Source organism: Neophocaena asiaeorientalis, unplaced genomic scaffold (assembly GCF_003031525.2).
Source record: "Neophocaena asiaeorientalis asiaeorientalis breed wild unplaced genomic scaffold, Neophocaena_asiaeorientalis_V1.1 scaffold33, whole genome shotgun sequence".
Taxonomy (NCBI): domain Eukaryota; kingdom Metazoa; phylum Chordata; class Mammalia; order Artiodactyla; family Phocoenidae; genus Neophocaena; species Neophocaena asiaeorientalis.
Genome location: NW_020171988.1, coordinates 425,978 through 442,156, shown reverse-complemented (window position 1 = coordinate 442,156; position 16,179 = coordinate 425,978). Strand labels below are relative to the sequence as shown.

General features: G+C 37.2%; 1 protein-coding gene across 3 annotated transcripts in view; it reads right to left on the bottom strand.

Annotated features, from left to right (window-relative positions):
* The window catches only part of TBC1D5 (TBC1 domain family member 5), a 530,340-nt gene that overhangs the window by 331,275 nt on the left and 182,886 nt on the right, over window positions 1-16,179 (bottom strand). For all 3 annotated transcript variants that reach the window (XM_024747581.1, XM_024747573.1, XM_024747583.1), the window contains one exon: window positions 1,316-1,447. In XM_024747581.1, the coding sequence (XP_024603349.1) occupies window positions 1,316-1,412 (97 nt within the window). In that variant the 5' untranslated portion in view covers window positions 1,413-1,447. The remainder of the gene's footprint in view (window positions 1-1,315; window positions 1,448-16,179) is intronic.

The following is a 16,179-nucleotide window of genomic DNA, read 5'->3' as shown; positions in this document are numbered from 1 at the left end:
TATATATATATATATATATATATATATATATACATATATATACATATATATACTGATAACAAAAAATATATTCACTTTTAAAATATCCACTTATCAAAGCGCTTGCATAATAATTTGACTTATTTCATTATGAGTACTTCTTATAGGTATGACATTTAAGAAAAAACATCAGTAGGGAGGATTATATCATTCTTACCACTGAAATTCTTTAAATGCTGAAACTGAAATTGGACATAAATAATTTTTTCATATTATCAAAACCTTAAACAGCAGTTTAAATAAAAGCAAATATAAAAATAAAATCACGAAAATAAGTTGCATGCTATTTTCATTAAAAACAACAAGGGCATTTGTATGATGTGGACGGTATTAAAGATGCACTAAAAACATAAACACACTCCATAAACTCAATAGCGTGTATACTACAGAATTAACTACTTAAGGTATCAATTTCTTTTTTAATTCTCCAAACAAGAGTTAATGGCAGACCTTTATTTACATCAGTACAGAAAAAAAATCATATTTGAAGTATGTAAAATATATGTGAATGACTAATTATAATTTCTTAAAACAGATCTTATAATCCTGATATATGTATTGAATGAAAAATTACAAATAGTTACTTGAGTCAATGAATCAACTTTAGCAAATATTTAGTGAATTAGTTGAAATAAGGAAAAGGCGTCAAGAATGCTCACAAACTCATTGTTTCCTTCTAAGATACTATATTATCACTAATACTGAGAAAATAATACAAAGCTCTGATACATATACATTTAATACATTTTTATAGGGCAGACCCCGAATACAGTTGATGTTTTAACAACTTCACTACACAGAGCTTTAAAAGTTAAACACAAATCCCAATTATTTAAAAAAAAAAAACAAAAAAAAAATAATCCAAAAAAAATTATTTATCCTGTAATAATCTCAACTTGCTGAAGGAAAAAATAAAATCCCTGCAAAAATCAACACCAAGAGCTTAGACTTCTTTAAAAGATGTTTGAGAAAAGGCCATTTTGCATTTCAACATTCTTATACTAAAGCAATAAACTGTTTAAGTTTATGATTTTTTTAAAAAAGAATGACAGTGCATTAAACACTTGGCTATAGCTAATGCGTCTGTCTATAATTAAAAGTTGACGTTTTGTGGAATCCATCAGTATCAGAGCGCTCCATATCTATCCAGGGAAATGTTCTTAAAGCTCTCCCGCTCAGCCTCTCTAGAGAATGACACACAAGGCAGGCAGAGCTAGCTGGAGACCCTCTGCCAGGTTTCCCAGTAACCTCAAAATTATCTGCATACAAAACTCACCTCCAGGCTTGTGTGAGTAACTCAACAAGGGGTCAATGCCCACTTCTTGTTCTTCTGGCTGCAGAGGATGTCTAGTTTCAGATAAGGAATGATACATTGTGAGAACTGGACAATGTCACCAAGAGTGACCACCTGGGAGATGAAAAATATGGAGAAAAATGATAAATTTTTTTCTGCTATGACTGGGAATAAATGCAAAATGGAAAATGATTAAATGAGCATTACAAACATTAACAAATTTTCCACAGGCTCCAGGGACTGTTACTACACATTGGTAGGCATATACATAAAAGAAGTGAAAAAGTGGCACAAGATTTTCATTTCAACAATTTCTTCCCAAATCTGGACTTCACTGGTAACCTCTACCTCAACATTCAGTTACATTTATTTTCAGTAAACTTCTACACAAAAAGCTGAATTGTAAGTTAAATCACTGTCACATTTATAATATCCTTCATTTTACTGCCAAAATAATACACATTTACTATAGGAACTTTCAAAATATAGAAAATATAGCTAACTGAAATCATTTGTAATTATATTAGCTAAAAACACCACTGTTAACATTTCAGTTTATTATATGTATTCTTTCTGGGCATTTAAAATACATATAGTTTAATGTGATCCACCATGCTAAGTATACTGATTATATAAATTATCATGAGTATTTTCCTTCCCATAAAAAAGTCTATATTATCACTTCTAATGGATCCCTGGTATTCTTTATATAGCTATAACAATTGATGTAAACCAATTCCTTATTAGCAAACAATTAGGATACTTTTAGTTCCCCAACACTATGAATAGCCTCACAATGGATATCTTCCAGTAATTTCTCTGTGCTGTATCCATGATTATTTCCTTAGGATAAAATCCTATAAGCATAATTGCTGGACCAAAATATTTATTTTTAAAAAATAAGATTTTAAGATAAGTTTTGCCAAATTATGCTCTAGAAAGATTTGTATATAATAGAACAATTCATTTCCCCTGGACCCTCATCAACAGTGGGAAGCAGTAATTCCTTGGGCTTTTTTTTTTTTTTTGGACCTATATGATAGTCAAATTGTATATTGCATTTGCTTGATACCTAGCGAGATCACTGAAGACTTCATATGTTTTCTCTGACATTTGTTATTGTCTTTTGTGGATGCAGTTTATTATTATGATTGCCTTCATGATTTGTAAGCATGCTTTAAATATTCAGGATATTAAACCTTTGTCATATGCTACATATGTTTTTCTCAGAGTGTGTCTGTCTTCAAATTACATATAGTTTTTGTGGAGATAGTAACTTCTTCATTTTTATGTAGCCAAATATATCTGTATCTTCTTTATGGATTCTACCTCTGGTATTACACTTCCAAAGGCAAGATTATATAAATAACCACCTGCGTCTTCTCATTTTTTGAAGGTTTTCCTCCTCAATTCTCATTTCTATAAATAATTCTAATTTTTTTAGAAATTAAATTGTTTTTGAACTTCCAAGCTACATTAACTACTTATAATATTTTTATGTCTATAAAGTACAAATGAGAATTTGTACTTCCCAAATCAGAATCTTCCAAATAATAGACTGAGTTCGCTACTTTTCATCCAAAATAATGTAAGTAACATAATCTTTTAAATTTTAAGAGCAGGGGGGACAGGAAGAGGAAATGTGTAATGCTAAACTGGAAAAGCAAGTCCAACCAAAATGGGTATGTAGTTTTAAAGGATATAGTCTCCACTTATGGAGGAAAATACCAGAGAAGCCCATGAACACACAAATCCTTGACCAGTCTCACAAAATGCTCCTTTATCCTGTTCACTTAATTTCTAAAACTCTCATTTCATAAAAGCACTCTTGAACACTTTCTCATTTTTATCAGAACCCTCCAACTCTCACCCACCCTCACTCTTGGATCAGATGTTAACATCCTTTCCCCCTCAGCTTATGGTTAAAACAAAAGAAGCAGAGGGTTAGGCTAAATCAACACTTGGGAAAGCAGAACTTTTGCTGCCAACATAGTAAGAATTTCTAAAGCCATAAATCCTAAATCCATAAAGCTAAACCATTGTCAGTTCTTGTTTCTTATGTGTACAAATCAATTAACATATATGGAGCACTAACTATACAGAAGGAACTCTGGGGAATATAATCTAGTAGAGCAGCGGTCCCCAACCTTCTTGGCACCAGGGACTGGTTTTGTGGAAGAAAATTTTTCCACAGAATGGGGGGGTGGGGGTGGGGGGTGGGTTAGGAGGGATGGTGTTGGGATGATTCAAGCACATTACATTTATTGTGTGCTTTATTTCTGTTATTATTACATTGTAATAGATAATGAAATAATTACACAACCCACCATAATGCAGAATCAGTGGGAGCCCTGAGCTAGTCTTCACTTACCACTCACTGATAGGGTTTTGATACGAGTCTACAAGCAACTGATTTATTATGGTCTCTATGCAGTCAAATCTCTCTGCTAATGATAATCTGTATTTGCAGCCGCTCCCCAGCGCTAGCATCACTGTCTCAGCTCTACCTCTGATCACCAGGCATTAGATTCTCATAAGAAATGTGCAACCTAGATCCCTTGCACGTGCAGTTCACAGTAAGGTTCCCGCTCCTGTGAGAATCTAACGCTGCCACTGATCTGACAGGAGGTGGAGCTCAGGTGGTAATGTGAGTGATGGGGAGCGGCTGTAAATACAGATGAAGCTTTGCTCACTTGTCCGCTGCTCACCTCCTGCCGTGCAGCCCAGTTGCTAACAGGCCACGGACTGCTGCTGGTCCATGGCCTGGGGGTTGGGGGCCCCTGTGGTAGAGGAGAGCAAAATGTAGATAAGTAATTATATTATAAAATAGAATCTGATACATTCTGCTGATCAAATGAATGAGCAGGTTAAAAAATAAAGTCCTCTACTATGGAGAAGAAAGGCTCACCAAATGCCAGCACCTAATGGGGTCAGGCAAAAAGCATTATTAATTACAGTTAACATCTATTAAGTAGTGAATATATGACAAAAACTACTCTAAACACTTCACATATACTCAGCATTTCATCCTCCCAACAACTCAATGACGTATCTTCACCATCATTTTCATTTTACCAAAGAGAAAACTGAGGTACAGAGAGATGAAGCAATTTGCTTACAGTCGCACAACTAGGAAGTGTTGAACAGCCAGACTGTGAACACATCCTATCTGGCTCCAAAACTCACCCTCTACTCAGTACTACACTTGGCTCCTGTTAAGTCAATGAGACAGACAAGAGAGGCATAAAACAAGGGGGTCTAAGAGGACTGGGTCTGTGAATTATTGGAACATCCATTTCTCTGCTTCAACATTTTCAAGAAAAACTGGAAATACAGAATTTTATGTGAAATCTCTTTACTTGTAAGTGTTGGCAAATAATAAAAAAAGAAAGAAAGAAAGAAAGAAACTGTGTGGAACTGATTAAACACGTCAAAACTGTATTTGGCCATGGACAACTATTTTAATGTAAAATTCATATTCTCTATACACTTTGTCATACTCTTTAAAAATACAAGGGTAAACACTCGAAATGAATATTGCAAGTTAACTGCCAGACTTCCTTAAAATTTCTTTAATATCCTATACTATGTTTTCATATCATTTCTCATTTTTATAGTATATACTTCTGTTAGACTTCATATACGTAAAATATATAAATAAGGGGATGTTATATATTTTAAACTCTATGAGAAATAAACAACAAGGAAACTGATATCAAAGTGTATTTCAAAAAGGAACATCAGAAGAAAAAAAAACCCTCTCTATGGCTAAAATAAAATACAACATGACGATGTTCAAATATTCACTCAAGATGCTCAAAGAGACTTAAGACCTTTTAAACTCCTTAGAGAAAGTTAAGTTCAAGTCATTCACTGATTTTAGCTTTAATAATAATTCTTTAGAAATTGAGATGTCTGTGGTAACACCCAATAAACAGACTACAAAGTTTACCAAACATACCAGTCTACAACCATTCTAGAGAACCAGGCATCTACTATATGCTAATTAATCATGCCTATAGGTTGAAACTGAGTCACTGAAATGCTTTTATTGTCAAATAAAGCAAACCTGCTGAATAGTAATAATGAGTTATTTTCAAGAAATACGTTGAAGAAAAAGTTTGGACAATATCCTTAATTTTCTTTTAATCGTAGATTTAAATAATAATCTAGTTCAGAAGTAACTTATTAAGTAGGCGCTGTTTTGTTTTTTGTTGTTGTTTTAAATACAAAGGGCTATTTTTGCTTTTTAGAACATAAAAGAATATTTAACTTTGTTGTTTACTGCTACTGTGATTACCTTATAAAATCACAATACAACGTTGCTTTCAAATATGAAGTAATTTTTCCAATTTGTGTTCTGTGACTATAACAACAACCAAAAATAAAGCAGAATAGCAAAGGTTTTTAAACAAATGTATCTATATTTGTTTTAATCACTATTTTGAATAAATTTTGTATCTATGAATATCAGACTATAAGAAAATATTTAATAAAAATTCAAATACTTAAGGGAATTTTTTGTGGTCTGAAGATTTTAAGATAACCCCTATAAAAGTCAAAATGGTATAAACATTTTGAAACTCACAGTGGACCACTGCATCTTATGTTTGTATACTTGCTATGCCTTAATCTTCTCTACACCGAAGCTAGACATATATGTAGAAAAAAATATATATAATGACCAAAAATATGTATCTTAGTAAATGACTACTCAAATCCATAATTGATGGAGTTCAGTTTTCTTAAATAATGCCAAGTTGTCTCTAGAATTTCTCTGACTGACAAAAATGGTAAAGAATTTTAAAAAATAAAGGCAATCTTATTTTTTCTAATTCAGAAAGCACAGCAATATACCTTCTAAGACCTGAGAAAGGAGATATCCCTTCTTTGCTACACTTACTATAAATAACAAAGTTCCTACTGCACATGAACTCAACATTCACAAAACTCAAAACTGGTTGTGCAGCGTGGTTTTACTGCCATCCTGGTCACAGGAATTGACACATTAGGCTGAAAGTGCCATTTAAAATCCCAGACTAATCTTAGGACAGTTGTAGTGGCTTCACATATCTGGTTCTTGCAGTATTAAATCTTAAGATAAAAGTGATCTGTCTGAAAGAAGGGAAGTCTTGTGAAAATAGTATTTAATGAAAGGGTAGGAGTTCAGCACTAAAGCTTGGAAGACAGTCTTAAAGTATGTTAATTAAATTTCAGAATAATCTATTTTCCATGTAAACTGAAGCAACAAAAGCAGTCTGTAAGTGAAAATTTCAAATTATTAGCATGATACAGACAAAACAAAAGGTTAGCTGAATAAAATTTCTCACTTTTAAAATGGCATCATATAAACAAAACCTCTAGAAAAATAGTTTATTCCCTCTGAATCTGAAGTTCTACGTATTTCAGCTTATATTCGTTCTATCACTGTTTCTATTACATAGGCATAGAATTAGCATTCTGAATTGTGTCTTCTAAAGACATCCGTATTCAGAAAAGCTCATATAAGCATATTCCATTCATTTATATTCTTGCCTGATGGTAAACTTAGAAGTCAAACACTGAAGTTACAGAGTAATATTACTTTACATAAAGATATCTCCTGTAAGAAAAGCATATCAAAGAGCTTAAATGAACTATTTTCAGAGCACAATTATAAAAGGGGGAGAGCATACAGCATGAATGACTGTTACAGGTAGTATGCATTCACCATGATGGGTATGTAACCTAAAATATGACATCTTGCCTACAAAAGCAAGAAACTGATAGAAGCTAGATTTTTTGTAATTAAGAGAGTAATGGACCATTACCTGTAGAACTGGCAAAAAACAAAAAAACAAAAACTTTTATTTAGAAATATTGGTAGCTAGAGGTAAATTTGATGGTCAGGAATAATGATGTTTTAAAGTCTTAAGTTACAAGGGAGAGAAGGAGGTAGAAAAGGAGCAAGGAAGACAGAAAAAGAAATGAGAAAGAAAACAAAGACAAAGGATAAAGTCCCATTTTTCAATTCTGTCAATCTTGAATGCAAGAGTGCTACACTGGGCTTTAAATAAGTTAATTAAGTATTAAAATCAATCATCTGAAAGTCTTAATATTTAATATTGGTTAGATTGTATATCAAAGTAGTTTTATTATTTATTTACTCTAAACCTTTCCAGAATACTTCATCTGACAACAGGGGGTCTGTTTCTCACAAGATAAATGCATTTACAATGCCAAATAAATTATATATAAAAGCGTTTGTCTTAATACACGTCATTCAATATTAAAAATCACCCATTGGTAAAATCCTGAAACCCTAATTCATTTTTACCAACCACACAATTGTATTATTCAAGTGCTGTCTATTAAATACCTCAGTGTAGGTATAGGACTACAATGAGGGTCTACACACTGAGAACAATGATCAAAAGAAAATTAACACAGATTTAAACCTTATAATTAACAGGCTATTAGAACAAGAATTTTAGGGTAAACAATCCACTATAAATATACCAGATTCACAAACGATACACACTATCAGAAACATGTAGAAGATACGAAAGGTTCACAGGTGGTCTTAAGTATTTTGTATTACAAAATAGGAATATGTTTGGCCTTTCAATATCCAAATGCTATAAAGTAACAGAACGTGGCAGTTGTGACCATGTAAACAAGAGGAAATTGAGCGTTATAAAGAGCTAAAGTGGCCTGACAAAAAGCTCTCCAGCATGTGTGCTCATGTGGTTTCAGAGTTCTCTTGAATACATGCTCACAAAGCAAAGACTGAGAAAGCAGCTCAGCCTAGTAACCAAGCGTTTCGTTTATTATAGCCTTCCATTGCTACTGCCGTATTTTATGTGCATAGACACCACCTCTAGCCTTTACGCTATTCGGTCAGCTTTTCATAAAATCAAGAGAACTACAACAATTAGGAGTTCAGGAAGAATGAGCAAAACAGAAAATGAAAAGAGAAAACAGTCACAGTTAACTTGTCAATTACGTTAAACTGATGATGATGTGAAGAACAAGGAAAAGAAACAAATGGCTACTCTTCGCAGAAGCATCACATCAAATCAAACATTCTGGTCAAAAAACAAACAAAAAACATCCCCTTGGGGGCTTCCCTGGTGGCGCAGTGGTTGAGAGTCCGCCTGCCGATGCAGGGGACACGGGTTCGTGCCCCAGTCCGGGAAGATCCCACATGCCGTGGAGCGGCTGGGCCCATGAACCATGGCCGCTGAGCCTGTGCGTCCGGAGCCTGTGCTCCGGGAGAGGCCACGACAGTGAGAGGCCCGTGTACCGTAAAAAAAAAAAAAAAAAATCCCCTTGGTGCAAGCCTGGGGAGGCCTGAGTTGTTTCCAGAAGCCTATGAGCAACTGTGAGGAGACCCGTCTGAAAGTCCGTGGGGACCTTATATTTATCCCTTGGTTGTTAGTAAGTGGTAGGGCTGCGAAACCCAAAGAAACGTTACTAAAAACAGTACTTTTAATTAAACAATAATAACAGCAAAAACATAGCATTTATTGGGAAGCAGGCACTGTTTAGGCACTTTTACATTTCAACCTTACAATTCCTCTGTGTAGCAGACACTCTTCATTATCCCCTTTTATGATTAGGCAACCACAGAGAAGTTAGAGAACTTAGAGTCACAGAGCTGTTAGTGGCAAAACCACCTCAGGATTTATAGGATGAAAAGTTTTCTTTATTGTTATGTTAAATATAATGCACAGGCAGACCGTGGAGATACTGCGGGTTCGGTTCCAGACCACCGCAATAAAGCAAGTATCCCAATAGAGTCACTGGAATATTTTGGTTTCCCGGTGAATTCGAAAGTTATGTTTATGCTATACTGTACTCTATTATGTGTGCAATAGCATGTCTAAAAAATGTACATACCTTAATTTAAAATACTTTATTGCTAAAATATGTTAATTATCAGCTGACAACGCAGGGTTGCCACAAACCCTCAAATTTGTTAAAAAACACCACGATCTGCAAAACACAATAAAACGAGGTATGCTTGTAAGGGAAAGCATTCTAGTTTACTTTTCTCCCATACAAGCTTTGCAAAATCTAGGATTAAAGTTCAATAGGCCCTTTATATTTACAGGGTATATGTGCCCTCCCAAATCACCATCTGAGAATAAATGCATATCTAGAGAGAAAAGACAATAATAAGTAAGCTATGGATGCAGACATAGTTTATATACGCCTCAGCAAAATTATAGTTTATGAGTAAGCCACATGACCTTTGGAGTCACTATCAAACAGCCAAAACTGTGAATTACTGAAATCCCGCAATGCTATGATTCATATTACGCCAATCACTGCAGTTCCAAGTAGCATCACTGAGGGGAGGCCAGCTGCTCAGAAGCATCACCTGATCCTCTCTAGCCAAAGTAGCCTACACAAAAATATCTATACTTTCCTCCCTCCACAGTTTTATTCATACCTCTTTCCCTCCTGATGAGGCCTTTCCCATTCACTTTTCTAAATCCTAGACATAATTTAAACACCCATCTTTTCCTCTGTGGACCAATGCCAGAAGTCATTTCTCCCTGCTCCTCCATGGTAGCATTTCCCTCATGTGATGGACCCCAGGAGCCTGCCTGCAGGACAATATTAAGCAATAAATGCTAGTAGTTAGAATATGAAGAACTACGTTTGTTCTAAATACATTTTGGTCAACAGCATTAGTACCGATTTTTCTTACAGAGAGAAGGTATGTAATTGAAGACTTCAGTAGAAAGTAAAAAAATATTTTTTTTTTGCTGTACGCGGGCCTCTCACTGCTGTGGTCCCTCCCGTTGCGGAGCACAGGCTCCGGACGCGCAGGCTCAGCAGCCATGGCTCACGGACCCAGCCGCTCCGCGGCACGTGGGATCCTCCCGGACCAGGGCATGAACCCGCGTCCCCTGCATCAGCAGGCGGACTCTCAACCACTGCGCCACCAGGGAAGCCCAGTAAAAATGTTTCATTCAAGTTTTTGCTTCCCCTCTGTAGTGTGACCACTCCTAACCCCCTCATTGTAGATTCATCTCTCACTGACACTCTGGCAATACCCTCCCCTAACTGGTCTCCCAGCTTACATTCTTCCTTGCTGCTGTCAACAGTGTTGATTGCCTTTCCGACAAAATTCAAATTTTGTTCCGGTCCAAGTGCTCCTGGAGAGATACCCAGGTGGGTAGTTATAATTGGTCTAAGCCAATCGTGATGGTCCCATTTCCTGTGTCAGATTGGTTGGGATGAGCCATTCGATGTGAATGGAAGTTGCCCTAGGTTTTTCTCTCAGTTACAAAGACTCTTAATAGCAGTGGATTAACCAACCTAGATTCACCCTACCTCTTGCCATCTTGCTATAGGTAGTAACAGAATCCTTACTGTATAACCCAACTGAGATTTCCTGTTACTGCCAGATTTCACAGCCTAGCATACCCACCTCCTACAGTCCATTACCACACAATATCCAATGCAATTTTTTTCCATTGTAAACTGTTTCCCAACGTACTTGGCATAAAATTCAAACTCTTGTTAAGAGGCCCTGGATCCAGACCCACGCCTAACCCTCTGACCCCACTCTCCCCTCGGTCGGGATGCTCTGGCCACACAGGACTTCTTTCTATTCCTTAAACAAAAATCCAGCTCAGGGGGGCTTCCCTGGTGGAGCAGTGGTTGAGAGTCCGCCTGCCAATGCAGGGGACGCCGGTTCGTGCCCCGGTCCGGGAAGATCCCACATGACGTGGAGCAGCTGGGCCCGTGAGCCATGGCCGCTGAGCCTGCGCGTCCGGAGCCTGTGCTCCGCAACGGGAGAGACCATGACAGTGGGAGGCCCGCGTACAGCAAAAAATAAATAAATAAATAAAATAAAATAAAATCCAGCTCGGGCTTCCCTGGTGGCGCAGTGGTTGAGAGTCCGCCTGCCGATGTAAAAAAAAAAAAAAAAAAAAAAAAATCCAGCTCAGTGCCACTCTAGGTCTTCGCACAACCCCATTTCCTCTGCTGGGACGCTCTGCCCCTTAATATCCTTCAGTTATCTGCTCACATGCAGGGCAGCGCAGAAAGCTTTTCCTGGAGCATATCTAATCCACTGGCAAATCTTGCTAGTTCGACCTTCCAAACAAAATCAAGCATTAGGCCGTTCTGTACCACAACCACCCTGACCCAGGTCACTGCCAGCCCCGGCTCGGACTATTTAATTTCCTCCAATACGGCTCCCTGTTTCCAACCTGGCTGGTCATCTATGGTCCATCGACCCACAGCAGTCTGTGTGATCCATCTCAGATTTTAACTCAGCTCGTGCCTCACCTCTGCTCAAAGCTTTCCACTGGTTTCTCATCTCACTCAGAAGAAAACAAAAAATCTTCACCGGACTCCACAGGATCTTGTCCCCAGCACTGCTTTTTTTGAGCTTTTACCCTACAGCTCCCCTGCCCCTGCTACTCAGGCTCTCCAGGCCTAATGGCCTCTTTGCAGCTCCTCACATGTGCTAGGCAAGTTCCTGCTGCCGGGGGCCTTTGTAGAATACTGTCCTCAGTTCCTAAACACTTCCGTGAGGTATCCATTCTCAGAGATGGCTCTCCCACACTGCCTTTCAAAGTCCAGGTTCAACCGTCACCTCATTTGTTAGGTGACCCATGATCACAGGGCCACACTCGACACACACCCTCCCTTACTCTTCATCCCATTACCCAGCTTTACTTATAATATGTATCACTACCTCACACAGTACAAACTTACTCGTGTTTTGTTTAGCGTCCATCACCCCTTATTATAAATTCTATGAACGCAAAGGCTTTACCTATTTTATTCACTTCTGTATCTCCCGTACCTGGAAGGTACCCTTATTTTTTTTTTATTATGGCATTCCTGATGACAGTTTGGACAAATCCAATAAAGTACAATGAGAGAAACCTAATTTGAGTCCCAGTTAGTTATTAATTTAAATCAGTTTTTCAAGAATTCCTAGGTACATGTTAGGAATGTATATTAGCACAAAATACATGAAAGAGATTAGAATTAAAGATATTTGAGAAGACAGATCCCATTAAACAGACTGGAGATTAGGAAGATCCTCTAATAAGAGTTACTCTAAAGAATCAAGGACTGGTCCCTCTAGGTGAGAGGTAGCACGAGGCCCTGGGCTCTCTCTTGGGAGAGCCTGCGGCAGCTGAACAAACATTCGGTGCTGCTGCTCAGGACTCTCTCAGAAACACAGCATGGGAGAAGAGAGCCCAAGTTCCCTGTAGACCAACAGGTTCTCAGACACCCCCCAAACCCACCCCCCCCCCGCCCACACACAGACACACACACACACTCTTCTGCCACCTGCACTCACCACACTCTACAGTGGCCAAACTGCTCCCTTTTAACGTTGCCCATTGGTTAGAAATGCTCCACGGAAGCCAGGGAAGACCAAAGACGGCAAGAAATCCGCACATTTTACCCAACCTGTGATCCGTGCTCTGTGAGTCAAGCCCAACCACTTACTGAAAAAATAACCCATGTCTCTTGTTCAGGGCTGGAACCAGAAGGTTAGCGGCTCAGTATACTAGTACAGTGGGTGAGAACTGACATAAGCCCTTGCATTTCAACTGTAAATGCTTAGATTTTGAGAAATTTCTGAGAAACTAGCAACATATGCAAGCTTTACAAAGTTAGCCATCCCACAAATAAACAATAAAAGGACCACGCACAGGCCGATGATGAGGATATGTCATAAACCCATGACAGTGATTAATCAAATTAATGAAGTTCCTGACAAAAGTTAACCACTGGAATTTCTAAGTTTCCGTATGTAAATTACCAAAACAAACAAAGAAAAAAGGAATAGTATTTCAATGACAAAAGTAGACATCTGGTTTACATTTGACATCAAGTAGGTGATATCTTGTGGCTAATCTTTTAAGCCAATTTTATTAAAAATACACAAACACAAAGAAGGTATGCTATACAACTAACTCTGTATCTCCTCTTGTTTTGAAAGATTTTTTTCCTTTTATTTCAATTATCTCAATTATCTTTCTCTTCAGAAGAAATTAAATTCTAGCTAAAAGATGTTTTTTCCATTTGTTAATTTCATGTAAGACCTATCTCATGACTAACATGAGAATTAAATAAGATCATGTGTGGGAACACATACCAAAAACTGTAGTGGAACCGAGGTTCTGCGTTGTAGTTTACTGACAATAATAATCAGTATTAACATTTTTTATATAAGATAGCAGATGTATGATTAACTACATCTTTTTAAGGTTATATTGATACTTCTACTCAGTAAAAGTGGTGCAGACTGCAATAGAGAGCAAGAATTACCTGGAAGAGGGAGGCAGGGAAACATCCTGTGGGAGGGCTCAGGGGAGACACAGGACGTGCACGTTCCATTCAGAGTCCTGAGGAGTCAGACTCAGTAAGTAAGTGGAGACTCCATGTATAAGGCTTGACTTACAGACCACACTAAGATCCTGAGCTGTTTCCTAAGGACAGTGGAAGCTACTGAATAACTTTAGGAAAAGAGGAGAGAACGCGGGCTGTGGCTTCTCCACATTTACTCTTTCTTCAGCTATACAAAACTGCATCCCTCAAAACTTCCATACATATGGCTCCTCTGTCTGGCATTACTTTCCTCGCCTTCTTTGCTTAACCAACTGCTACCTGTCCTTAAGATTCAGCTCAAAAGTCACCTTCCCACACCTTGCTTCAGACACCCATTTACCTTGTGTACAACTCCACCCTAAAGTGAACCATTCTTCAGTATAATGGTTGGTTTTCCACTAACCTCTACTCTTTCTAAGGGGAGAGGACGTGTTTTATTCATCTATACTCCAAGGTACGAACATACAAGCACTTGCAAAAATCATTATTCAATGAATCAACAAAACCCAAGACACGATTTAGTATAATTCCCAGATATGAGGACTAATTGAATTATACTTGCTCCTATGCATAAACATACAAATTGAAATGACTTAAAAGGGCCTCACAGTATGTCATAGGAACGAATACTGTCTTAAATTACACTGAGCTACAAGAGCTGAGCGATGCCCCATACTGTTTAATATGACCTAAAACACTCATTTAACAAATACATGTTGAATACCTACTAGGGGCCAAGTACCACAGCACCGTTCCTCATAAGAAACGCAAATTCAATAAGCAGTGAGCTTAATTCTATATACTACTTGGTGAAAATTACCACTGTGATACTGTATGTTACAACAGCACTGAAATGTAACACTCACTTCCAACCATAACTCTGGACATTCTCACATCAGATAACAAACTAGATTACTCAGAATGTTTCCTTTTCCACAAAATCAAAAACCTTTTTGAAATGTCAGCCTTGAACATCATAAAATTATACAGAATGATGAGGAACCAAGACTATAGTGCATATAAATATGAGAGCATATTAGACTGCATTTAATTACCAGTTCAAACAACAACCTGATCTAACCTTTGACAAGTAAAATAAATATTCTGAATAATTTAACTAAAGCAAACATTTGCTGTTAATGCTGCTAATTATAGTAAGAGCTGGAAAGAGAAGGGGAAGAGAGATGACGAAAGGAAGAGAAGGGGAGATGGAATTTTTTTAATTAAGGTTGAGATCTGCAACTATTCTTTGAAACATGAATTTTTTCAATGAATTCAATTCGCATAAAAGGGCAAACTCAGCTGAGCAAAGTTGCTTTATGAATACTCAGATAAAGTAACATTTATAGCTGATTAGAGAGCCCACTCTTTCAGCCAGTAAAAATCACTAGACTACCATGGGGAGGGGAAAACTAGGTACAGATGAATTAGGGTATAACTGTCCCCCCTTTCATTCAAGGGGCTCAAAGTTTAGTGAGAAAACAGCTGAGAAAATAGGTTGCCAGCCTTAGCATTAATTAATCAATTGAAATAATAAAAATAAAAATACAGATGCCCAGTTTAATCTGAATTTTAGAAAAACAACAAAAGCAATAATTGGAACATGCTTAAACTAAATGTATTCATTACTTATCTGATTGTGCATCCTGTATTTTATCTGACAACCCTACACGTAGATAAATGAAGACAAGTATTTATGGGAAAATATGTGGTATATCCACTGTAGGAGCTCCAGGATTAAATGAGACCAGAACTCTCAAAAGGTGAGATCCCCAAAGAACTCACCCTCAGGCAGGAAAGAGTTGTTTTTCCAGAGCTGCTATCTGATTGCTAATGGGAAAGACCAAAATATACTGCAAAAATGGACAGCTCCAGCCCACCGGAACTTGTTTTTCAATTGTCCTAAGAAAAGGGGCTATAAAAAAAAAATACAATAAACAAATGAACAAACAAATGTCTTAATGGAAATCATCAGCTACTAAATGGCAGAAAAATGAAACATCCTGACAAAAATCCAGGAGCCACCGAGGACCCTGCTGAGTGGAAAGAGAGTACAGGACTATTCTTATATTGAGATTATTATCTTTACCCCTGAGAGGAGGTGCATTTAGAAATAAAATATCCAAAGAAAACTGAACTTTGTTAATTTGTTGAGACCACTCTTATTCAAATATATAATCTTCTCATTTGTGTATTATAAATGTTAACTATGATTGATACTGCACAAGAATCTAAGGTATGATAAGCTCTTAGCGTAGCCTTAAATTTAGAATAATTATTCAATAATGTGTAATGTGAAGACAAGTTATACTCCATATGAAAACTGCCAATTTAACTGATTAGTGACTTCAAAAGGGACTACCCTATTTGCTCGTGTATAAGCTTCCACATGAGAACCAAGAAGCCTCAATATGAACATGAAAATGTTTCGGTTATAGTAGAAGATCACCATTATTAATAGAGGCAAGAAAAACTCCAATTCCCCAACT